Source organism: Lepus europaeus, chromosome 16 (genome assembly GCF_033115175.1).
Source record: "Lepus europaeus isolate LE1 chromosome 16, mLepTim1.pri, whole genome shotgun sequence".
In the NCBI taxonomy this organism is placed as follows: Eukaryota; Metazoa; Chordata; class Mammalia; order Lagomorpha; family Leporidae; genus Lepus; species Lepus europaeus.
The window spans coordinates 25,674,571-25,699,672 of NC_084842.1; the positions used below are offsets into that span (position 1 = coordinate 25,674,571).

The 25,102-nt window shown below is 43.3% G+C and overlaps 3 protein-coding genes across 6 annotated transcripts in view; 2 read left to right on the plus strand and 1 right to left on the minus strand.

Moving 5' to 3' along the window:
• UFSP2 (UFM1 specific peptidase 2) overlaps positions 1–3,625 on the plus strand; it is a 22,936-nt gene extending 19,311 nt beyond the window's left edge. For both annotated transcript variants that reach the window (XM_062213709.1, XM_062213708.1), the window contains exons 10-12: positions 118–194; positions 1,035–1,159; positions 3,438–3,625. In XM_062213709.1, coding sequence (XP_062069693.1) covers positions 118–194; positions 1,035–1,159; positions 3,438–3,524 — 289 coding nt within the window. In that variant the 3' untranslated portion in view covers positions 3,525–3,625. The remainder of the gene's footprint in view (positions 1–117; positions 195–1,034; positions 1,160–3,437) is intronic.
• Positions 2,593–6,613, minus strand: ANKRD37 (ankyrin repeat domain 37). 2 transcript variants are annotated; one of them, XM_062213712.1, is made up of 5 exons: positions 6,334–6,415; positions 5,995–6,147; positions 4,819–4,910; positions 4,104–4,307; positions 2,593–2,797 (listed from the first exon to the last, which is right to left on the minus strand). In XM_062213712.1, the coding sequence occupies exons 1-5, from the start codon at positions 6,358–6,360 to the stop codon at positions 2,611–2,613; spliced, it is 663 nt and encodes a 220-aa protein (XP_062069696.1). In that variant the 5' UTR covers positions 6,361–6,415; the 3' UTR covers positions 2,593–2,610. The 2 variants fall into 2 exon arrangements, with proteins under 2 accessions (XP_062069696.1, XP_062069697.1); XM_062213713.1 differs by lacking the exon at positions 2,593–2,797 and adding an exon at positions 3,693–3,875 and having other exon boundaries at positions 6,334–6,613.
• Positions 6,352–25,102, plus strand: LRP2BP (LRP2 binding protein). Of its 2 annotated transcripts, none has more exons than XM_062213710.1 (10): positions 6,352–6,431; positions 9,823–9,908; positions 11,459–11,582; positions 12,294–12,406; positions 13,521–13,634; positions 18,603–18,745; positions 18,831–18,936; positions 20,888–21,111; positions 21,838–22,012; positions 24,607–25,102. In XM_062213710.1, exons 2-10 carry the CDS (start codon positions 9,864–9,866, stop codon positions 24,670–24,672), a joined length of 1,110 nt encoding a protein of 369 aa, XP_062069694.1. In that variant the 5' UTR covers positions 6,352–6,431; positions 9,823–9,863; the 3' UTR covers positions 24,673–25,102. The 2 variants fall into 2 exon arrangements, with proteins under 2 accessions (XP_062069694.1, XP_062069695.1); XM_062213711.1 differs by lacking the exon at positions 6,352–6,431 and adding an exon at positions 7,681–7,979.

Below are 25,102 nucleotides of genomic sequence, written 5' to 3' on the forward strand. Positions count from 1 at the left end.
GTAGGAAAGTATCACTATGTTCCTAAATCTGTATATATGAAATACATGAAATTTGCATAACTTAAATAACATTTTTTTAAAAATTCGTTCATCTGATGGAAAATGATCTCTTTCCAGCCAAGGTTCAGAAATGGCCTCTCAAGGACGGGAGCTGGCCAATCATTTCCAGAGTGAAGGAACTCCAGTAATGATTGGTAAGGTGTTTCGGACATGTTGGGTTCTTATAGTGGAGAAGAGTGCAAAACGAATCATTAATATAAATATTTAGTATAAGTCACTTGAAAATTAACTTTTACACCTTATTTATTGGTCTCTTTAAGTAGTAAATAAAATTCCAAGGTGGCAGGAAAGTTATTAAAAATTATAATAAGAAGAAATAAAGGTTAAGAAGAGAAATGATAATCATATTCAGTCATTTAAAGAGCTGAGAACAGTATTTAAAAAGATGCTTCTTCCCTGAGCATCCTAAGTGATGGCTCTGTCACTGACGTGGCAGGCTGTATGACAGTGGCACCTTACTTTTGCTCTCTGGGCTTTATTTGTAAAATAAGAAGACAGGAGTCGCTGATCTGAAGCTGCATGATTGTGTGCAGACAAGATCTGTCTTGTGAGGTGAGAAGCTAAGCTGAGGCTGGTGTCCTCCAGGTAACCAGAAGGAGCTCCAGGAGCGGCAGGTCTGTATTCCTGCAGCTTCCCGGAGCAGAGCAGCAGGAACGTCTGCTGGAGGTACCGCAGCAGCACGCAGCATGGCACCACTCTCAGGGAGGAACGCGGACCCTCTCTTGCCCTTCCTGAATTCCCCTTAGTTCTATGGATGCGGGAGTATAAACTTTGTATGATTATATAGGTATTATGATATTTTTTATGGGCTACAGATAGAATTTTGTCTTAGTGTATTTGACATTGTGGTTTTTCATGTTGTAAGTAGTCAATTTTAATGCTGTCTGGGATCAATGGGCAAAATAATCTTGTAAAATTTAAATTGAATAAGCAACTGAGATTCCTTTATGCCTTGTGTTTATTTTCTTCTGCAGGGGGAGGAGTTCTGGCCCACACAATACTAGGAGTTGCATGGAATGAGGTCACAGGGCAGATAAAATTTCTGATTCTAGATCCACATTATACAGGTGCTGAAGATTTGCAAGTTATTTTGGAAAAGGTAAGTATCTGTTTAAAATTTAGACTCAAGGCAAAGAACCTAGAATGAAGGCCAGCAAACTGGCTGTTACCAGTGCCAAGAGCACACTGCCCTTCCTGTCAGAAAGGTCTTTAAGAGGCTGACATTAGCTGAAAACAGCGGAGAAGCTAGTCGAAACACTGAGCAGGAGACCCAGATTTAGTTCCGGGCTCCTGGCTTTGGCCTTGCCCAGCCCCAGCCATTGTGGGCATTTGGGGAACAAAGCAGAGGATGGGAGATGTCTGTTTCTCTTTCAAATAAAATGTCCTTTTAAATTCTCAAGGAAAAAGAAATGGTGTGTCAGGTGGGCTTTAGGGCGGAGGTAGAGGAGCAGGGCTTTTTGCAGAACTAGCTGTAGGTACGTGAATGTGCTGGGAGCACGGAGAAGAGGTGCGGCTGCCGGGCAGACAGGAGCTAACGCGAGGACCGCAGTCCTGGTGAGCCAGGCATGCAGAGGAGCAAGACACAGAGTTTTATCTAAGCCACAAGGAGCCGCCTGAGTTGTTTTCATTACAGGAGTGATACAGGTAATCATCTTAATTCCTTCTGGCTGGCTTCAGGAAGAAGGGATTGTCTAGATAGGGGTTTCTCAAGGCATCTTCCCTGATAATTTCTCCGGGAATTGGGAATTGTAGTATTCGTCTTCGCTAGTTATGGTTCCGCGGAGATTTGCAATGGTAGCACCCCTCCTTACTCTGTTAGGGCACCAAAACACTAAGAAGCCAGGGCCGAGCCATCAGTGGGGCCACTGACTCTCACTTGACTCTAGGAGTGTGGGAGGCCACGGGAGAGTTCTGCTTCTGCCTGCCCCCTCTTTCCTGCAGTTTTCCTTGCGGAAGCTGTCAACCAAGCATTGCAAAGGGAAGAGGCATGGCTGCCCCAATACTCTGCTTGGGCACCCTGTCTGGCCATTTATTTTTTTTAAAAATTTGAATCTGGTTTCTCAGAGAAGGCATACCTGTGTGAATGAGTAAATGGTTGCCAGGGTATCTGGCCGACCACTACTGCCTCTCATTCAGTGGCATTTTAAGGGTCTTTCACTGGCCTCCTCCCAATGCATTTTTTTTTTTTTTAGATTTATTTATATGAAAGTCAGAGTTACAGAGAGAGAAGGTTCACTCCCCAACCGGCCACAAGGGCCGGAGCTGCGCCGATCCAAAGCCAGGAACCAGGAGCCTCTTCCTGGTCTCCCATGCAGGTGCAGGGGCCCAAGGACTTGGGCCATCTTCCACTGCTTTCCCAGGCCACAGCAGAGAGCTGGATCAGAAGTGGAGCAGCCAGGACACAAACCAGTGCCCATATGGCATGCCGGCACTGCAGGCGGTGGCTTTACCCGCTACGTCACAGTGCCAGTCCCCCAATACATTTCATTTGAGGATGATACAACACACACTAGTCATCAGCCTTTTCTTCAGATTTTTTTAAAGATTTATTTATTTATTTGGAAAGCAGAGAGAGAGAGAACGAGATCTTCCATCCGCTGGTTCACTCCCAAACTGGCCACAGCAGCGGGAGCTTGGACGGTGCAAAGCCAGGAGCTTCTTCTGGGCCTCCCATGTGGGTGCAGGGGCCCAAGGACTTGGTCCATCTTCTGCTGCTTTCCCAGGCCATAGCAGAGAGCTAGATGGGAAGTGAAGCAGTTGGGACTGGAACTGGTGCCCATATGATGCCAGCATCTCAGGTGACAGGTTTATACCTGCTACACCACACTGCTGGCCCTTTCAGATTTTTTAAAGAAAATTAAGTAGTGGCCCTAGAAAAATCTCACAAGCTTTCATATTCTTAATGAGATTTTGTTTGAAAGAAAAAAGAAAGAAAAATTTTGTCTGCTGGGAAAAAGGATTGCTTCTGACCTAAGGCGTGCAAAGTGAAATGGGTGTTAGCCGGAGGAAAAAGAAGACCTGGGGGCAAGCTCTGACTTGTGAGTGCCATGCTTCATCAGATGTACCTAAGAGAGCCCGTTAGACTGTCTCCTGGTAAAAACCGAACATCTTACTGTCAGTAACCTGTGGAATCTGCAGGAGCTGTTACTGTAAGGAAGGTTTTATTCCTGTTGTTAAATATGATAGAATTTAAGGTTTAGAAATCTGCCTTAAATTGATCCAATTATGTTTGCATATTCAGTAGGAATGAAAATCTTTGAATTACACAACTATTCAGAGACTTATTCCAAGTCTTGTTCGTACAGCCTCAACTTAGGATTTCCATCACGTGGTCTTTAACTTTGTAAAAGTTTTCCTTTCCCTTCTCCCAATTCCAGGGCTGGTGTGGATGGAAGGGCCCAGACTTTTGGAACAAGGATGCTTACTATAATTTATGTCTTCCTCAGCGACCAAAGATTATTTAAAACACCCAGGAGTGAAGTGATATTATAAATGTTAATAAAGAATAAGCTTAATTTCATATTAAATTAGATTCTGGGTATAGTTTGATGGTTTAAACTAAGGCTTTTTTTAAAGGCTATAAATACTACAGAGAATTTATTTAACCATTCCTTTAATAACTTAAAAGACAAAGCATACACAACAAAATATGATGGACATGTAAATACATGTATTCCTAAATGCTATCTTCACTTGGAAGAGAAAGTTTTCCTTCTCCTTAAATGGAGTTGAGATGTATATGGTAAACCAGAAGCCACAGCTTGTAGACCAGCACGAATGAAGGCCATCCTCAAACTTCATAGCCACCATGACATCTGTTTTTAAAAAACATGTTGACATTAAAGGCTTTTTAAAGGAAAAAGAAAAAAGGTTGTCTCCCCAAACTTCCACCCTGCTGGACAATATTTGGTCTCTAGAATCTAGTTGTAGTAGTCACTGTAACTAGTGTTAAGCGTAACAGTGTCAGAATTTAAATGGCACAATAAATTCTATGTTAAATGCAGGAGTTAGGAGAAAGAAAGCTGCAGCTAGGAGTTACTTACCAACACTTCCTTTTCCCATTTGTACATTCCACGTTTCCAAACCTTCGTTTTTGTCTGAGTACTGGAACACAATGATCCTTGTTGGGTTGTTCATTTGATTTTATTGTCTGCATAGATTTAATTGTTGTAAGAAATTTGGCACATTCCAGAAATCCACATGACCAAGCAAGATCTTCAGCTGTTTGCCCATTTTTGTTACATAAACTGGAATTACAACAAAAATTGAGTTAAATGAAAATTCACCATTGTTTAGTTTTTTTGGGTATCTTTAACAAAGGAATTTGGGACGCATACAAATGCTGGTTGACAAACAGGAGAGGTAAATTTCTTTTTTCACATTGTGGGATGCTCAGTGGCTAGCAGAGTCCAGAACAGAGCAGGAATTCCGTTTCTGAGTGAACACAAGAGTATCTGGTGTTCAGTACAGTGAACGAGTACTCAGAAGTAGTCGGTGAGAAGTTCTATAGAAGGGTTTTCCAAAACTAAAACAAGAACAGAATTGGCCTCCGACCACTCAGGATCCTTTTTTTTTTCTTTTACTCAAATTATTATTTACTAGATGTCCCTTAAGAGCATATGTTAGCATGTGATAGGTAACACTAAGTTACCAGTTAGACAAGCATTAGTTTATAAAGCCCATGTAATAAAGGTAGAGAAGTCTGATGACTTTAATCCAAGAAAAATTCGAGTGTGAAGCCGTTGATTTTATACTCACTCAATTTGGGCATCATTGGCTACAAGCAGGCTAAGGCATTCCAGGCTTCCGACTCTGGCAGCCTTGTGTAGCGGAGCTTCTCCCAAAACATCCTGAAAGACAACACACACACTCTGTCCAGAAGTTCCTCTGTGAGGACTAACAAGCTAACTGAGGAGGGCAGTTAGGACTGCGGTGTACTGGGCTGATTTTAAGATTTGTTTATTTGAAAGGCAGAGTGACAGGGAGAGATGGGAGATGGAAAGAGAAACTTTTCCCATCTGCTGGTTCACTCCCCAGATGGCTCCCAGGAAACTCCATCGGGTCTCCCACAAAGGTGGCAGGGACCCAGGTACTTGGGCCACCCTCTGTTGCTTTCCCAGATGCATCAGCAGGGAGGCAGATCTGAAACAGAGCAGCCAGGACTCAAAGCCCCCATACTCGGAGATGGGATGCCCCTACAAGCTGCTGCTTGACCCACTGTGCCACAACACAGGTCCTTGGACTTCTTGATAAAGTTCCCTTAGCGTGCTATTTAGTACAAGTTTTCATTAGTGAAAACCTGTGCAATGTGCAGCCGCAGTCACATACATTAAACTTTAAGTGACTACAAGCAACACAGAGTTCCACAGCAGTCAGAAAGTTAATTTAAAATTCACCAGACAACAATATGCAATGGAAGGTGCAAGCTGCTGTAAGAAAGTTCAGTAAAAACGTGTGCCGGTGGACAGGCCTCACAAGTATTTCAGTTGTCATACTGAGACTATGGCAGTATGGTCATTTTGAAATGAACTGGTCTTGTGCTGTCCAGGATGACAGCCAGTAGCCCTTTTTGACTAATGGGCATACAGGGGGGTACCCTGAATTGGGATATACTGTAAGAATAAAAGGAACCCAGACGGAGACATCCTATGAGAAGAACATGTAAATTAGCTCATCAGTCAGTGCTTCACATTGACTACATACTGAAATATTTTGTTGCATAAGTTACTAAAGTCAACTTCATTTTCGTTTACCTTTGTTAGTGTGGCTACTAAGCTTTTATTACATACATGTTTTGCATTATATTTCTGTTGGGATATCCCTGCCATAGACATGTTTGCCGCAACTGAAACCAGAGTATGCCGGCGCCTGAGACACGTTTGTGGGTCTGAGGCGGAGAGGGTTGTTCACAGCAACAATCAGTTACCTAGTTACCTGTTGGTTGAGGTCAGCGCCGGTTTGCAGCTGCCAGAGAAGAAAGTGAGCAAAGCCGCCACCTGCGGCGAAGTGGACAGGTGACTGCTCACAAGGATCTGGGGGTGCGTTGACCGAAGCCCCCGTCTCCAGCAAATGCTTCAGACTGTCCACCTGCGGGGAGAAAACAGATCCCGCACCCTTTCTCCAGTCCTGCGCTGTCTCCGGGTTGAAAATCTTCCTGCTCCCCAAACCTTCCAACCCTGACGAAGCTGACTCGGCCGCGCCCGGCGGTCTGTCCACTGTCACTCTCGCTAGCGATCCGGGAAGCCTGCAGGACAAAAGGGGCCCGAGTCTCACCTCCGGGTTACAGTCAAGCAACAGCATTTCTCGCCTACCGCAGGGGAGAGGAGTCCCTGGAAGCGCAGAGAGCTGGGACGCCCACTGCAGACTGGCAGGTAAGCATCCACAGGCTCGCCCCAGTGCAGGAAAATTTAAAGACCGCCGGGGCTAGCGGGCCGGCCCCAAGCCGCCGCACCCCAGATTTGGCCGCGCCCCAGCAGTTGAATCCTTAGCTGCCGGGACTTCCCCCTGGCAAGCAGCCGCCGCACGTACACAAACACTGCCACGTGCAACCCGGAACCCGGCGAGACCGGAGGGGAGAGGGGAGGGGCGACCGCGCGGACCCGCCGGCCGATTCGCCAGCCGCCGAGGGGAAGGCCCGCCCACCTCGGGGCGGGGCCATCGTCCGGCCCCCGCGAGCCGCAGCGCGCGTGCGCGGTGAAGGGCGGCCACGGGGAGGGCGGGAGTCGGAGCGGTGGGGCTCCGGCGGCCGCCATGAGGCGCGCTCGGTTTGGCACGTCTCACATAGCGTGCCCAGCCCTTTAATCCCTCTGGGGAAGCGGGAGTCGCGGGCGAGGCTTCGGTTTTCTGTTTCCAAGCACGTAAGCAGGAAGCCGAGGCGCTATAAGTAGCTCTCGGCGGACACTTCCTCTGGAAATCTGTGTGGTGGAGCTGGCCCGCGTCCAGTCCCCAGCCGCGGAGAAGGGAGCAGGTCCTTTCGCCCCGCGCTCGGAGTCGGCCCTCTCCCCGGGCCCGCGAGCCCTGGCGCGTTGGAGGGCGGTGATGCGGAACCCAGCCCACCCCGACATTGAACGGACCCTGGGGCCAGGCCCGTGTTGGGAGTTCGTGAAGCCAGCCGGCTAAACGGGTCGCCTGGGGGAAGTCCACGTTCGGAGCTTGCCGAGAGGCAAGAGGAGGGCCCCTGTGAGTGCCCACGGAGTCCACGGAGAATGGAGCCGCAGCAGCCAGGGCCCGTTAGGACCTCGGGGTCTTCCCGCTGGGAGCCGTGGCCCCGCGCCGCCGGGGCGGCCGGGCTGGGGAATGGCTCTCTGTTTCCGTGAGGGTGTTTGTTCCCCAGACCAGAGGGAGCAGAGCCCTCCTGACGCCTTGAGTCTGGATTCCAAGCCCAGAACCTTTTGAGAGAATAAATGTCTGTTCCTTTAAGCCGCGAAGTTTTTGGAAATTTGTTATAACTGCCCTGGGAAACTAATACCAATAAATTAGGATTAGACTAGAAGGCACCAATCCAAGATTTAGGAAGCACACTTTTCCAGTGTTTAATTTCTTAGTCAATCAAGAGTAGCAAATCCATCAGAAGGCAGTACAGAAAGAAGCCTAAGTAGAATGACGGTACAAAAGAAAACATTTAAATTTAGGGTTACTCTGAATATGAAAGAATAACAATGTTCCAGTAAGAAGGCAGATTATCACCCTGAGTATGAAAAGTGAATTGACAGATCTAAATGTGTGCTACTAACGAAGAGCTATAAAGCAACAAAACCCAAAGCCAAAAAAATAAAAGCCAACATTTAACAAAAAAAGTATGAATGGCCAAGAAATATGAAGGAATCGTGGGGAGCAGGAGCAGAGACTGCGCTGAGGCAGGTGGGAATGGAAGCAGAAGTAAGTAGGAGGTCCGCAGGAGATGTAAAGTTACATTGAAGGTAACGGTTTTTTAAAAAGTACTTGAAAATTATCTTGTATCTTCAATTTTTAATATTTTAACTTAAAATTAATTTTTAAAGATGTAGTTATTTATTTGGAAAGAGTTAGGGAGAGCAGATCTTCATGCGCTGATTCACTCCCCAGATGGCCCCAACCACCAGGGCTGGGCCAGGCGGAAACCAGGAGCTTCCTCTGATCTTCCAGGCTGGTAGTAGGGGCCTAATCACTTGGGCCATCTGCCACTGTCTTCCCAGGCACATTAATAGGGAGCTGGATCAGGAGTGGAGCAGCTAGGACATGACCAAGTGCCCATCTGGGATGCCAGCGTTGGAGGAAGAGGCTTTACCCACTAAACCACCATGCCAGTGCCAGTTTTTCAGCCTTGTGATTGTCTGGCTTAATCATTCCTCCCTTATGTATTTATGTCTTTTTAGTTACCAAGAGGGGTGAACCGATGGAAAAGAAAGACCTTTCTCTCTGTCTCTCTCATCCTCTCTGCCTGTCAAAAATAAAAAATAAAAAATAAATTAATTTAAAAAAAAGAAATGACCCAAAGAACCCATAATCAATTCCTGTATGCTCAGAAGGCTTCATTGTAAGAGAGGAGCACTGAGTTTAAGGAATTCACTGCTTTTTAAGAAAAGTACACCTTCTGTTTGTGCAGAAATATTACTTTATGTAATGAGGTTACCTGCCGCAAACACAACCCCGAGAATGTGCCACATTAAGACCAGTCAGGACTTTGCATTCTGAGTCACTCAACAACATTGGGGCAGGATACTCAACCGCATGATTGCCTCTCCTGGGGGGTGGGGTGTGGGGAGGGGGTTCTAAGTGTTCTGTCTGCAGGGAGAAAGCAAAGTGTCCCAGCTTGAAGGAACGCATGTTTGCCTGCGGACAAAGCCACAGGGAAGGAACAGCTGTGAGCTGTTTTAACATTCACAGCAGCTGGGGATCCGGGCAGTAACTCATAAGGAGGGTCTGAGAAGGGCACCATCAGCATCCACCGCACCCACTTTCACTTTGAAATCAGATTTCTTTCAGATTCTACATCATGACGAATGTCTACAATTTCTATTACAGAATATTCTAAATTTACAGCATATGATGCAAGCAGTCGTCAAGTTTGCAATGATGATTTTATAAGTAATCCCAAGATTTTGGCAGAAATAAACCTATTCTCTTGCTTTTTTCAATCTTAGTTTTCATTTTCTCAAAAAAAGTACTGAATTTGGGGTAAACTTTTTTTTTTTTTTTTTTTTTTTGACAGGCAGAGTGGATAGTGAGAGAGAGAGAGACAGAAAGAAAGGTCTTCCTTTTTGCCACTGGTTCACCCTCCAATGGCCGGCCGCTGCGGCCGGTGCATCTCGCTGATCCGAAGCCAGGTGTTTCTCCTGGTCTCCCGTGCAGGTGCAGGGCCCAAGCACTTGGGCCATAGCAGAGAGCTGGCCTGGGAGAGGGGCAACCGGGACAGAATCCGGCGCCCCAACCGGGACTAGAACCCAGTGTGCCGGCACTGCAAGGTGGAGGATTAGCCTGTTAAGCCACAGCGCCGGCCTGGGGTAAACTTCTTACAGGAGTCCTGCAACATTACAAAATCATGTTAGGGGGCCAGTGTTTGGCCTGGTAATTAAGACACTGCAAGATGCCTGTGTCCCATAGTGGATTGTGTGGGTTCCATACCTGGCTCAGGATCCTGGCTTCTGCTTCTTGCTAAGGCAAACCTTGAGGGGCGGCAGTGATGGCTCAAGCCATTGTGTTCCTCCTGCCCATGTGGGAGAACTGGGTTGCCACTCTCAGCTCCTTGTGAATGCTCCCTCCAACTCCATTTTAACTTTCCAGACTTCTCCAAGGCTTCTGTTAAGCCACAGCAGCAACCAACCATGTGCAGTCCGAAAACCACAGAAGACAACGTGAGTTTGAATGAGGTAAGGCATTGTTTTCTCATCTCATTCGTTTTTGATGCCCAGTTTTTCCTTAGCCTTTTTGAATCTAGTAGCACTCTGGGCTGATGTCTTCAGTGAAAAGAAAAAAACCTCTGCCTTTAGTTCCTGAGTAATAACTGATGGTGCAAATCTATTTGGATTGTTTTTCTTCCAAATACCTTACCTAATATTGTGTCATCCTCAAGTTCATTGGGAATTTGTATATTCACTAATGCAACCATAAAATTTTGAGAATTACATAATCAATGGTTTTTATATATCTAGGAAGAGACTTTTGGAAAAAAAATTCCTTAGTTCAAACTACGTATTGTCTAAGCTATAGGTAAGGAAACTGACTCCTAAAAAGATTAAATGAATCTTCCAAAGTTATAAAAGTAGTTCAGTGATTTTCTCCCTAGTCTATTGAATTATAATGAAGTGGTTTATTTTCTGAAATAGTTATCATGTAATTATTATTTTTTTAAAGATTTATTTATTTATTTGAAAGTCAGAGTTACAGAGAGGCAGAGAGAGAGAGACAGAGAGAGAGGCCTTCCATCCACTGGTGCACTTCCCAGATGGCCGCAGCAGCCGGAGCTGTGCCGATCTGAAGCCAGGAGCTTCTTCCCTTCTCCCACGTGGACGCAGAGGTTCAAGGACTCAGGCCATCTGCTACTGCTTTCCTAGGCCACAGCAGAAAGCTGGATCGGAAGTGAAGCAGCCAGCATTGCAGGCTGCAGCTTCACCCACTAGGACACAGCGCCGCTCCGTATCATGTAATTATATAACTGCAGCTCTCCAATCACACTAAGGGTCTCTTGAGTTCTTTTCTTGATCACCAATCAAGACTCCTTACTGGAAGCTTGTTCCTGATTGGTGAAAGTGAACTATAACAGTAGAATGCCAAGGAGTAAACACAAAAGCATAGCAACAACTGAGTTTGCTGCCTCAACTACCCTCAACCTAGGCCAACCTGGACTCCATGCCAAATGAGGTGGCCTCTGCTTTTTATATGAAGGTTCTGATTTACCATTCAACTGCAATCCATCTCATAACATGGCAATCCAATACAGACAAGAAGATACAACTGAACGACACAGCCAAAATAGAGTATAGTTCCAGGTAAAACAGGCAGATGCTTTCATTCGAAATTATTAATCTGATGGTGTTCAGTTACAAGAACACAGGAAGGTGCCAGTGCACAAGAGCTGTATCTACGGGAGGCATCCCTGACTCCCACTAAATGGCAGCAGTGGTGGTGGGCAACAGACTCAGTGCAGTGTGTGAACTCGAGCCAGGCAGGACTTGCAAACAGGGCTCATCATGAACTCCGTGCTGTGGAAGCAGATGTGGAAAACAGCTGTCTCAGAGCTGGGGAGGGTCCTGGTTCCTGGGAAAGAACCTGTGACATGTCAGAGTTGGTAATTTGCTCTCCTCTCTCTAGCAGATGGAGGGAGGATGCTTTTAATGAGTGCCAGCGAGGAATGGAGTCTGTTTTTGCACTTTTCTGGGGGAAAGGTTTCTACTATCATATGTTTTATTCTTGTTTACAGAATTCACATTGTGGAAACAGGATGAAGTTAATCAGTGAAAAGTTGCCCAAGAATCCCTTTTATGCCTCTTTATCTCAGCATGCTGCAAAGAACCAAAAGTTCTTCCAGTGGAAGAAGAAGACTGGTATAAATTTAATCTTCCTTGGAGACTATTTTTATTAAAAGTTTATTATGACCACTAAAGCAAACGAGACAAGAAATTCGCGTCTGATTGGCTTGAAGGACTTGGTTAATTTACACTCCTTTCTAACTTTCCTACAAGAATCTGACATTGCTACTTCATTTATTTGGTGGCAAATTAACAAGAAGTCTTAACAACTCCATCCTGGTCCTTATTTTACTCACAGGACTGAGGGGCATCCTTCCCAAAAAGAGAAGTCAGATGTCATGTCTTTTAAAGAGAATAATGCTATGCTTTCCTTGAAGCTGGCATTGAAAGCTACCATTATTTTATTCTAGACTTAAAAAAAATTAGGGATTGTTCATTCGATTACAGTAGTTCCAACTAAGACTTAAATTAAGAATGTAACTAACCCACAAGAAAGCTTTGCCCAAAGAAAATCTGATGCATGGATATAGACTGCATTGTTAAAACTCCTACCTTGCAGTGAAGTTAATTTGAAAAACCAATCAATAAATACTTCTCAATTATATAAGGTATTGTGGTAATGCAGTTTGTTTTGAGGATAATGCTTTTTCCATGAGCGAAGGAGGTCAGTTTTAGGAATGAGAACTGGGAATAAAACTAGTATTAACAGTGTCAAATAAATTCTATACAATGTAATGCTCAAAAAACTCTTACTGTTTATTAACACTTTTACCTTTTTAAATTCAGATCTTTATAGCCATGCTAACTTGGTGGATAAGGCACTGCAGATCTTGAAGGAAAGGATAAGAAAAGGGGATGCTCTCGCATATTTTCTACGAGGTCAACTCTATTTTGAAGAGGTATCCTCTTTTGTGTGTTGCTATTTCCTATAATTCTGTTAGATCCTCATAGCAAAATCTCATATAGAGTTCCTTACATTATTATACTACGAAAATTCTTTCAAATTACATATGCCTGCGGGCTTACTCTTGATATACTTCCACCAGCTTAAGGAGATACCAGACCTCTGTTAAAGAAGTCAACCTAGCCCAGCGCCGCGGCTCACTAGGCTAATCCTCTGCCTGAGGGGCCGGCACTCCGGGTTCTAGTCCCGATCGGGGCGCCGGATTCGGTGCCAGTTTGCTCCTCTTCCAGTCCAGCTCTCTGCTGTGGCATGGGAAGGCAGTGGAGGATGGCCCAAGTGCTTGGGTCCTGCACCTGCATGGGAGACCAGGAGGAAGCACCTGCCTCCTGGCTTCGGATCGGCGTAGCTCCAGCTGTAGCGCCCATTTTGGGGGGTGAACTAATGGAAGGAGGACCTTTCTCTCTCTCTCTCTCTCTCACTGTCTAACTCTGCCTGTCAAAAAAAAAAAAAAAAGAGTCAACCTAATAAATTTATAGGAGTCATTTTGGCATAAAATCCATTTTCATCCTATAAATTAAAAATATATTGTCTCACAGTATTTAATAATTCATAAAATATTTTCATATTAATAAAAATGAAGACCCTGATCTCATCTAGTACTTAAAAGTTGCCTCTGTGTTCCTACATAGAAAGAGGAGCGAATTGGCTTCTTTGTTGATCTGCTGGGATAGCCTGGGAGGTAGACTCAAGAGGAACCATGCAAACCATCATTCTGACTTCAGTTCTTCACAGAATGCCAGGGACAGATTTGAAAAGGGTCTGTCTCCAATCCCTCAAGATCCATAGACTATTTGGGCAGTTACACACCTATATCCTACTTATTGTCTAAATGTCCAGTGGTATTTTCCTTTATTCTGGAAACAAATATCTGTTGTGGACTCATCTTACGGTTGCCACTCTGAGGCTAGCATAGTGTAGTGGCTGACAGTGTGATCGCTCAGCTTTGGATGGGACTTACTTCCTGGGGCTCAAAGAGCCTCTTGGTGCCTCAGCTGGTATTAATTGAAGATTGTAATAAAAGTAATTGCATATTTTCTGGGAGCTTATAGGGATGGTATGAAGAAGCATTCGAGCAGTTTGAAGAAATCAAGGAGAAAGATCATCAAGCAATGTACCAGCTAGGAGTAATGTATTATGATGGACTGGGCACCATACAAAATGCTGTAAGTTATTGTTTGGTTCACAGTGTTTAAGATTTTGTTGTTCATGGATTGTTTTATATATGTTAAATTATATTTTAGTATAGCTTTATCCTATATTTAATAATATATAACTTTTTAGAATTTTAAAGGATATCAATATCCTTTTTATATTTATGTAAAAAACAAAGTCAATTTCTGTTTGCCCCACTTCTCCTTCCTGTCCTCCAGATTTTTGGCTGAGTTCAGCTATACAAAAGAGTGAGCCCCTTTTTACATGAGCTTTTGATGTTTACTTTGCTCCACCCCCAAATGCTAGAGAACTGCTTAATCTTTCCAGTAATTTCCTCTTTTATGCTAACAGTGAACTGGTGTTATTCTGCTGGAATGCCTTCCATATGGAATTGTTTTTTGCTGTTTGTTTTTGTTCAAGTGATAATCAGAATGAAATAACCATCACAGCAGCTTCTTGGTCATCAGATAGCTTTTAGGACAGTTTGTCTCTTTTGGAACATACAGCTCTACCACTGAGAATTCACTTTATTGAGGGGAAAAGGGCAAAAGTTTCAGATTCCTATTTTAAGTATGGTTCTCATAATTAACAGCAGAGAATCTTTGACAAGCTAAAATATTTACTAAAAGAATCTTAGCAATTTATGCCAAATAAACTACCCCAAATAAAAGTGGATTTTACTATATGCTGTATAAAGAGTAAACACATCTGTAGCTGTAAGTTTTGGAATATCATATTAGAAGTACTGTGGGAAATTCAGATAATTTGGCTGAGAAATTACAGTGTCATTCTGACATGTACTTTTCTCATTGCACAATTTGAATCTCTAAGGATCAATTAGAACTTTTGAATTCTCTCATTTACCACTGAAAAATATTCCTTGCCATCATTAGCTGTCAATAATATTTCCATTTAAAATGCTTTTCTTTATTTTTAAAGTTACATGTAGTTCCAAAGCTACATGAACATTGATAAAAATAAGAAAATAAGCAAAAATAGAATCACTCCAAATTCTACTCTCAAATATGTACTTATTATTTTAATATATAATCTTCCATGTATTATCTATGCACATAAATTATATATAAATCCACATATACCTGTATATATATGAATGTAGATATACAGTTGGATTCTGCATCCATGAATTCAACCTACCACAGGTAAAAATATCCAAAAAAAAATCGATTCTGTACTAAACATGTACAGATTTGTTCTTTGTCATTACTTCCTAAACAATTATTTACATAGCATTTACCTTGTATTAGGTTTTATAAGTAATCTGGAGATGATTTGAAGTATATAGGAAGATGTGCAACTTCTTTTTATTGCTTTACAACATTTTATGTAAGGGCATCTTGAGCATCTCTAGGTTTTGATATCCATGGGATTCCTGGAACCAGTCCTTTGGGGACACTGAAGGACAGCTACACACACACACACACACACACAAACTTTTTCAACAAAGGACCACACTATAAATACAATGGTGTTTTACCTTATTTTTACCTAACAATTTTGAATGTTCTTCCTTGTAAATAAATATAATGTATATCATTTTAATAGCTGTACTGTAATCAATAATAGTATATTTCTAAGCCTTATTTATTTTGGCATGTTTGAAAGAGAATAAGCTAAATTATGATATTTAGAGATCACTATTACAGTTTTTTCTGTTCTTTATGATTTTCAGTTGACTTTTTTTTATAGATTTATTTCTGGGGCTGGCGTGTGGCGGGTAAAGCTGCTGCCTGAGGTGCTGGCATCCCATATGGGCACCAGTTCAAATCCCAGCTGCTCCATTTCCAATCCAGCTCTCTGCTATGGCCTGGGAAAGCAACAGAAGATGGCCCTTTTGTGCCCCTGCTTCTGCGTGGGAGACCTGGAGGAAGCTCCTGGCTCCTGGCTTCAGATCGGCGCAGCTCTGGCCGTTGTGACTATCTGAGGAGTGAACCAGCAGATGGAAGACTTCTTTCTCTCTGCTTCTGCCTCTTTGTAACTCTGCCTTTCAAATAAGTATTTTTTAAAGCCTTTTATCTCTGAGTTACAGAGAGAGAGAGAGAGAGAGAGAGAGAGAGAGAGAGAGAGAGAGAAGGAGACAGAGAATGCTTCCATCTTCTGGTTCACTCCCCAAATGGCTGCAATGACCAGGGCTGGGCCAGGCTGAAGCCAGGAGCCAGGAGCTTCTTCCAGGTCTCCCATGTCTGTACACGGGCCCAAGTACTTGGGTTATCTTCCACTGCTTTCCCAGGCCCATAGCAGGGAGTTGGAATGCAAGAGGAGCAGCTGGGACTTGAGCCAGTGCCAATATGGAATGCTGACATTGGTTTATGTATTTCATAGTCTCCAGGCTTACTGGGCATTGTCCCCCATTTGTCAGTGCCTCTGTTTTCCAGACACTATTTCTACATTTTACCTCTATGTCCTCTCCAGATTCAACTTTATATATTAAGTGCAATTAGAATCAAATTAGATACAGGATTTTTTATGGCACTTGGCCAACTGCTCGTAACATTAATATGAAAGAGCAAATGGAGGTGGCATTGTGGCACAGTGGGTTAAGCTGATGCTTGCATTGCTGGCATCCCATATCAGACTGCCAGTTTGACTTCCGCCACTCTGTTTCCAGGCCAGCTCTCTGCTAATGCACCTGGGCAAGCAGTGGAAGATGTCCGAAGTCCTTGGGTCCCTGCCACCCATGTGGGAGACCCAGGTGGGGTTCCTGGCTCTTGGCTTCCACCTGGGCCAGCCCTGGCTGTTGTGGGCATTTTGGGAGTGCAATGGTGGGTGGAAAATTTCTCTCTCTCTCTCTTTCTCTGTCATTCTGCTTTTCTGATAAATGTATAAATAAATAAAAAGAAAAATCAAATATACAACAAGCCAACTTTAAAGAAAGAACAAAGGGAGAGGGACTTAAACCACTAAATAACCCAATATAAATGTGTAATACTTAAAACAATGTGGTATTTATTCAGAAATAGACAAATAGATTAAAACAACCAAATGGAGAGTCCAGAAAGAACTACAGAGAGGTATGGGGTATAAGTATTTAATATAAATTTGCTATTTCAAGTTTATGAAATCTTACTTCAGAGAGTAAGGTATGCGGAGTTTACACAGAGTTCACATTGGACTACTTCAGGCAAAACACAGGAGTCTTGCAGAAGTGTGTTTTCATTTACTCACCCCCATCCTTGGTGCTGTTTGTATAGATTTATGTTTGTTGTCACCCCAAAACACAAAGCACAGTTACGATTTTTACTGTACTCACAAAGCTTTTGAAAAGTTGAAAGTATACCTCCGCCTTGCGGCGCCGGCACACCGGGTTCTAGTCCCGGTCGGGGTGCCGAATTCTGTCCCGGTTGCCCCTCTTCCAGTCCTGCTCTCTGCTGTGGCCTGGGAGTGCAATGGAGGATGGCCCAAGTGCTTGGGCCCTGCACCCCATGGGAGACCAGGAGAAGCATCTGGCTCCTGCCTTGGGATCAGCGCAGTGCGCTGGCCACAGCACGCCGGCCTTGGCGGCCATTGGAGGGTGAACCAACAGCAAAGGAAGACCTTTCTCTCTCTCTCTGTCTCACTGTCCACTCTGCCTGTCAAAAATAAAATAAAATAAAATAAAAAAGTTGAAAGTATAAACACACACACACCAGGACGTGTTTATGTGTGTGTCCTCACATTTGCTACCTATTTATCCATTCTGGTGCTCACCATTCCTTCCTCTCAACCTGAGTTGCCACCTGGCACCATTTCCCACTTCCCTTCAGCCCAAAGAACTTCCTCTAAGGGCATTTCTTGTAGAGCAGGTCTGCATGTGTGAATTATCTCCAAGCTTGATTATCTTAGAATGCCTCCAATTTGCCTTTACTTTTGATGTTTTCCTAGTTACATTTTTAAAAATATGTGATTCAGAAATCTGTAGGCCTTCATTGTGTCTCCTGAGAAGTCAGTCTCTACTCGAGTTGTCGTCTTTCTCTTTGGCTTTCAGCAGTGTGGCTGTGCCGCGTGCCTAGCAAAGGGTTTCCTGTGCCCCTCTTGCCTGAGGTTTGTCGAGCTTTGTGGGGCCCATCCAGCTGCACCGTTGAAGAGGAATCTCTCTTCTGGCTGGCATGCTTTCGCGCAGTTCACAGTACCTTGGAAAGCCTTGTTGGTGCTGTATCCGGATTTAATCATTACCATCTGCAGGAGGACTTGCACAACCACTTCAGTGCACAGCTGTTACCCTGAATTCCCTCCTACCACCTGTTTGGGCCGGGGGAGGGGGTGGGAGAGGCGGGCAATGTGGACACCCACTCAAGTATTTACAGAAATAAATCTGTGTAACCTGGGAATCACTAGCAGTAAGAGACCCTAATTTCTCAGCTGTTACCGTGGTGTTTGGCCGGCAGCAGCACTTTAAGAGTGATGGGAGGGTGCCTAAAGTGTATCTGTTCTTAGTATTTTCTTCCTGTGAGAGACATTTGAAGGTTCGTGTCTGATGGATTTCCTGGGGGAAAGTGAAATTCATTGCTAGTGGTTAGAACATCTGTGCTTTGCGACTGTGTAGCAGTATTCGATGCAGATTGGTATATTGGGTGAAAATGAGCACTGAGCAGTTAGTGAAAGTAGACTTGAAGGGAAGACAGTATTTGTTAGGGGCCCACACGTACACTCAGACAGCTATAAATGCGGATATCATTACTGGCTATCTTCGCACTTTGACAAATTTGAGTAAAGACTGTAAGGTGGAGGGCTGGAGAGAAAGAAGGAAACCCATATGGGACTTAGTGCAATCAAATGGAGGACGTTTCTCTCCCAGAGCTCCTGGGGATGCTTGATGAGATGAGAATGTTAGATTCTTCCCTCATCTCTAGCCCAGCAGAATCCAGAACAATCAGACCCCATGGATAGAAATTCATGATATTACACATCACATGAAAAGGCAAACACAGTTGGGGTAAGATGAAAAACTCGGGATGTTTGTGCTTTTGTTTTTGTGGAAGGAAAAAGGCGTGGACTATATGAAGAAAATTCTTGATTCTCCATGTCCCAGAGCAAGACACTTACAATTCGCAGCTGCTTACAACCTTGGCAGGGCTTATTATGAAGGAAAAGGTGTTCCACGATCAGATGAGGAAGCTGAAAGGTAATCTTAGCAGTGAATAAGGCTTTGTTTTCATGAAATGCTGAAACAAAGAATCCAAGAATGACTTTCTTGCTTTCTCTTTCAGACTGTGGGTGTTTGCTGCAGACAATGGAAATCCAAAAGCTAGTGTGAAGGCCCAGAGCATCCTCGGATTGTATTACTCAACCAAAGAACCTAAAGAGTTAGAAAAGGTAGCATTTCTCTTTCTTCTTCTTCATGGTGGCATTATGGTGATATTATTTGTTTCAGTATTTCTTGAATGAGAAATGAGTGCATAGTTTTGAATATATCTTATCTTTCTTTAAAAGATAAAGAAAGCCTACATTTTAGGCTCTCTAAGGTCAGTCCACACCTTTTGCTTACCTATAAATGTTCCCATCCCGACCTCCCCCAAAGGAGATCATGTATATGAGAGTGTTGTATAGCTATAAAAAGCTATATATACAAAGTATTGCACTATAAAACACACACAAAAAAAGAATTTTGAAATTAAGGCCCAAATACTTTTAAGTATGAATAGTACCATTTTTAAAAGATTTTATTTATTTATTTGAGAGATAGAGTTACAGAGAGAGGGAGAAACAAAGAGAGAGGTCTTCCATCCTCTGGTTCACTCCCCAAATGGCTGCAGTGGCCGGAGCTGGGCCAGACAGAAGCCAGGAGCCAGGAGCTTCTTCCAGGTCTCTCATGTAGGTGCAGGGGCCTAAGCACTGAGCCATCATCTACTGCTTTCCCAGGCCGTAGCAGAGAGCTGGGTCAGAAGTGGAGCAGCTGAGACTTGAACCTGTGCCCATTTGGGATGCCGGCACCACAGGTGGAAGCTTAGCCCACTATGCCACAGCACTGGCCCCAAATAATAGTACCTTTGATTTCAGGAAGTAATAAGTGGTACTAATAAGTAAAATATATTAAGAACTACTTAGAAGTTAAATCCATTTATGATTTTCACAGAAATTCTTTTTTAAAAAGATTTATTTATTTGAAAGGAAGAGTTATTTTTTGTTTGCTCCTCAATGGCTGCAATGGCCAAGGTTGGGCCAGGAGCCTGGATCTCCATCCAGATCTCCCACATGGGTGGCAGGGACACACATACTTGGGCCATCTTCTGTTGCTTTTGTAGGATTTTCCTGTTTTCTAGTAGGGAACTGTCTAGGAAGCAGAACAGCTGAGACTTGGACCGGTGCTCCAGTACTGGATGCCGACGTTGCAGGCAGCAGCTTATCCTAATGCTGGCCCTAAAATGTATTCTCTTTAATCATCAAATAGCAGAAACATTGTCTCAGAAATCCTGTAGGGAGAGGGAATGTGGGGCCGAGTCCAGCTTGTAAGAGGAGTTTGGGGCCAGTGTTGTGTCGTAGCTGGTAAAGCTGCACCTGCAGTGCCAGCATCCCATATGGGTGCCGATTCGAGTTTCGGCTGCTCCACTTCCAATCCAGCTCTCTGCTATGGCTTGGGAAAGCAGTAGAAGATGGCCCAAGTCCTTGGGCCCCGGCATCCATGTGGGAGACCCGGAGGAAGCTCCTGGCTTCGGATTGGCGCAGCTCTGTCCATTGCTGCCTCTCCTTCTCTCTCTATGTAACTCTGACTTTCAAATAAATAAATAAATCTTTAAAAAAAAAAAAGGAGTTTATGTCCACTTTGTAAGAGGCACTTAACAACTAAGAGCAACCTCAGATAACCGAGCAGGCACTTGGAAACCATTTTCTAAATGAATTCAGCTTCACTGTAGTTGAGCATAAGCAGGGGTGCTAGAGACAACCCCCAGCTTTTATCCTGGGGCCACTGATCTTGACGCTTCCGTCTGAGATCCACGGGGAGCCCCACCTTTTCCTCCGCATCAGCTGTGCCTCTTAGCAGGTGTGCCTCCAGGCCTTTCCCACACAGTTTCTGTTCCGCTTTCTCCATCCTTACTCTGAAGCCTGGACAGCTGACCCTCCCCTGCTGTATTCTGAACTGTGACCTCACCGGCAGTGGGCAGGCAGCAGAGGGACTCACCTTAGCATCCTCCAAGGCCTGTGAGTTGGTGCTGAAAGGAACTAGAACTGTTTTTCTAGAGGGGAACAGTAAGAGTTTTTCTTTAGGCAATTTTGTATCATTTAATTTTGTCGATAACAAATAAAATGAACTTGTGCTTTTTCTTAGGCATTTTATTGGCACTCAGAAGCATGCGGCAATGGGAATCTGGAGTCCCAGGGTGCACTTGGTCTCATGTACTTTTACGGCCAGGGCATCCGCCAGGACACCGACGCTGCCTTGTATTGCTTACGAGAAGCAGCAGAGCGTGGCAATGTCTACGCTCAAGGGAATCTCGTGGAGTATTACTACAAGATGAAGTTTTTTACAAAGTGTGCTGCCTTTTCCAAAAGGTGAATGCCTTCGTCACTGTTGTGTGCTGTAACAGGATGCCGTAGACTGGGTAATTTAAAAGGAGCAGCGATCGACTTCTCGCAGCTCTGGGGTCTGGGAAGACCAAGATGGAGGCCCTGGACGGTGTGCTTATCCGACGAGGGCTGCGTCCTCTGGAGACCTGGCAGAGGCGGCAGGGAAGGCTCTTGTGTAGGGTCTGTATCTCAATCACAAGGGACTGGGCCGCGCCTCATAAAGGCCCTGCCTCTTAGGACCATCACATTGGTAGCACCCAAATTTTGGAAAGGGCGAATTTAAGGCAAAGCAATACAGATTGAATAAGAAACTTAGGTGAGGGGCCAGCACTGTGGCATAGTGAGCTAAGCCTCTGCCTGCAGCGCCGGCAATCCCGTATAGGCACTGGTTCATGTCCCGGATGCTCTTCTTCCAATCCAGCTCTCTGTTATGTCCTGGGAAAGCAGTGGAAGATGGCCCAAGTGCTTGGGCCCCTGCACATGTGCGGGAGACCCAGAAGAAGCTCCTGGCTCCTGGCTTCAGATCAGCTCAGCTCAGGCTGTTGCAGCCATTTGGGGAGTGAATCAGTGGATGGAAGATCTTTCTGTCTATAACTCTACCTCTCAAATAAATAAAATCTTAAAAAAAAAATCCAGATGAAACTATTGTGACAATGTCTACCATATGTTTTATTCTTGTCTTTTTGATTTCAAAATTTAATGCCTTACCAGGATTGCTGACTACGATGAGGTTCACGACATCCCCATGATAGCCCAGGTTACTGACTGTCTCCCGGAGTTCATCGGCAAAGGCATGGCCATGGCGTCCTTCTACCACGCACGGTGTCTGCAGCTGGGCTTGGGGATCGCAAAGGATGAAGAAGCTGCTAAACACTATTATACTAAAGTAAGCGTTAGAGCAAACCATAAATTGATTCCAGTAGAAACTGTTAGGCTCTTGGCTGATTCTTGAACAACTTTATGCATTAGTGTTTGTTCCTACTTAATTACTATGCAGATAATTTCTGTCTACAGAGGTTGTAAGATGTACAGATTGCAATTTTGTTAGATTCTTAACATAATTAAACTCATGAGATAAAAAGTCTTATATTGATGCAAGTTATTCTCTTTCATTCTGCTACTACATGGGTAAAACTTCAAAAAGTTCATGGAAAGCGGAATCACAAAAGAGTTTATTTTGGTGCAACAATTTTTTGAGGAATGGGCCTTTAGCCCACCAGTTAATGCCACATCCCACATCAGAATGCCTGAGTTCAATTCCCAGCTGCAGCTTCTGATTCCAGCTTCCTGGTGATGTAGTCTCTGCAAGGCAGTAGTCATGGCTACAGCAGTTGGGCTCCTGCCCACATGGAAACCTGGATGCTGCTCCCACCTCCAGGCTTTGGCCATGGCCATTGCAGGTATTTGGGTAGTGCACCCGCAGCAGATGGGTGATCTGTATCTGTTCCTCAAACATAATTAAAAGAAAAATGAAATCCATGCAGTTTTTTCATAATATACATTTTCCATGAACTTTTGGAGGATCACTCTTTGGCACTGATTTCATTTTTTTGCATAAGAATAAACTTATCTAGTTCTATTTTTCATTAACTTTTTACACTGTCCTTATATCTACAGCCTAAAGCCCAGCGTCAAGACCTCAAAGCCAAAAAATTCATGTCTTTTACCTAGAAAAAGTATGAACCTGTATTTTCATTCTAGTCCTTAATTAAATGTAGTTTTTTAAAAAAGGCTTTTTTAATGCATTACATATACCAGATTTAAAAGAAATATTAATTTATTTTGAAGTAATCAGTTGAAATATGCCTTTTTGTTTTAATCCACGTGATATTTGTATCCCAAACAGATTTTCACATCTAAAAGTAAAGCAGTTGTTAAAAAGTCAGGGGTGGGAGACGTGTCTAAGTACTAAAATCACCTAGGGATCTTTTACAAATGTTAAAGTCCAGGCCTTATTTCAGAAGAATTAAACCATGTTACCTGGGAGTGAAACATTAGCATATTTGTTGAAGCTCCCAAGAGAACTCCAGTGTGTGTATTTTGTTTAAAATTAAAATTTTCAGAGTATCAAACCCATTTTAATACATAAATAAAGACACACAGTACACAATATACAAAAAATGACCCTTGAGGTATTTGCCATTATACCATTTTATTTGAATGGCTAATAATCTTTATTAACTTTTTAAAAATTTAAATGCTGTATTATTCCAATTTCTCAGTGAGCTCACTTTTAAGTTTTATGCTATCCTTAGTATCCTTCCCAAACAAACATAATTAGAGAAAATCCAGGATCAAAAGTGTCCTGATATGTGGCATATATCCATGTGAATAAAATGGCAAAAAAAAGATTACAAACACAGAACTGTTTCCATATGATACGAAATAACAGCCCCATTACTCTGCACTGACAAAACCGCATCTAGAATCCTGTATTCAGCTTTGGCCGCTCTATATTATGGAGGGTGCTGATACCATGGAGGGAATTCAGAGACCGCATCCAGTGAAGGATCTGAATCGTGTCACAGGAGACAGGAAGAAGAAACTGAGAATGTTTCATGCTCAGCACAAGGGCAGAGGGGGTACTGAGAAAGGTTTTCACTGGGTTGACAAAGTGCCCTATGGGAAGGCACCGCTGGTGAAGAAAACAGACAAGGATGGTGTGTTCTGAGAAAGGGTGGGGAATCAGATGGTGAACCATGGCCCCAGGCAGCAGAGCCAAGCCTGCTCTCACCTCTGCCTCGACGACACAGCTGGGTGACTCCACCAACTACCTTCCCTCTTAGAGTTTCTTTGAAACCAGCATTATGTGTTCTCCTAAGATCCTTCAGTGGCTCTAAATGACACTCAGAGGGAAATTTCAGTTAAGCATATGCAAGAATCTTCTAATGGAACTGTTTAGGAAGCAAACAAAACCAACTTTTCTCTATAATGTGATAATTTCCTGCCACTAGAAGCAACTAAGTAAATACCTAGGGACAATTTCTGCATGAGTTAGTTTTAGATGAGGTAACCTCTGGTCTCTCTTCCAGATTCTTGACATTTTAGGAATTATGCACCTTATCACTGTTTGCTTTCGGCAAAATAAAAGCAACTAGATACTTTAAAATAAAATTATTATAGATGCTGCCATGCACATAATGAGATCATAACAAGCTTGAGGCCAAATGTTAATGTTTTTATTTTCCTTATTCAATAATTCATAACATCAGTGCTATCCTCACGTGCTTAAATTCCCTTTACTCTTGGCACTGATAAAATTTTATCTTTCAAACGATAACAACATGGTTATTTTAAGTATTTTATGTAGGTCAAATTTGAAATTTCCTTATTTCAATTAGGAAATCCGAATAGAATGTATCTTAATTAACCAATTCCCTTGAAGTTCACTATACTTTTCTTAGAAACAAATGAAACAGAAAATGGAAAGGAAGGATTCACACAATTAGAATTTTCTAAATAACGGATTCTGATTTGCAGGCTTGTCACCTGAATCCGGAGCTGGCAGATGGACTCTACTCCCTCCTCATTCACCAAGGAATTTAGACATCAGTGCATTGCAACAAAGACCAGCAATCCTAACACCCTAAATACCTGCATTTTTATGGTAGCTATGGTTGGTTATTTTCTGCATTCAAGTTACCTTATCTTGGGTAATTTACAGAGGTTTCCTTCTTAAATTTGCAAGCAGTACTTTTTGCAAATTGAAACCTAGCCACAGAATCAAATTGCTTAGTACTCAGGGTATATTGAAACCATGTCATAAAGCAAGTATCTTTCCTCTCTTTAACATGAAGTGTCTGAAAACATTGAGAGTGTTTTACTTTAATATATTCAGAAGAATAAATGCTATAAACTTCTTTAAGACATCATTTGAAAATGTAATTATTTACATTTATTTGATCCTTAGTTTTGTGAATTCGGAAGAATGAATTTTTAATTTTAATTTTTTGTGTCACTTAAAAATTAAAGCTCA

Bases quoted from the DNA above. Each gene is read 5' to 3' on its own strand.
- ANKRD37 (XM_062213712.1), bottom strand. From the start codon at position 6,360: ATGCTGTTGCTTGACTGTAACCCGGAG. The intron at 4,308-4,818 runs GTGAGTATAAAA...TTGTAATTCCAG, and splicing joins GCCAATGATGCCCAAATTGA to TTTATGTAACAAAAATGGGC. The intron at 2,798-4,103 runs GTAAGTAACTCC...CTTCCCATCTAG, and splicing joins AATGGGAAAAGGAAGTGTTG to CTCTCTGCTATGGCCTGGGA.
- LRP2BP (XM_062213710.1), top strand. From the start codon at position 9,864: ATGTGCAGTCCGAAAACCACAGAAGACAACGTGAGTTTGAATGAG. The intron at 12,407-13,520 runs GTATCCTCTTTT...GGGAGCTTATAG, and splicing joins GTCAACTCTATTTTGAAGAG to GGATGGTATGAAGAAGCATT. The intron at 21,112-21,837 runs GTGAATGCCTTC...ATGCCTTACCAG, and splicing joins TGTGCTGCCTTTTCCAAAAG to GATTGCTGACTACGATGAGG.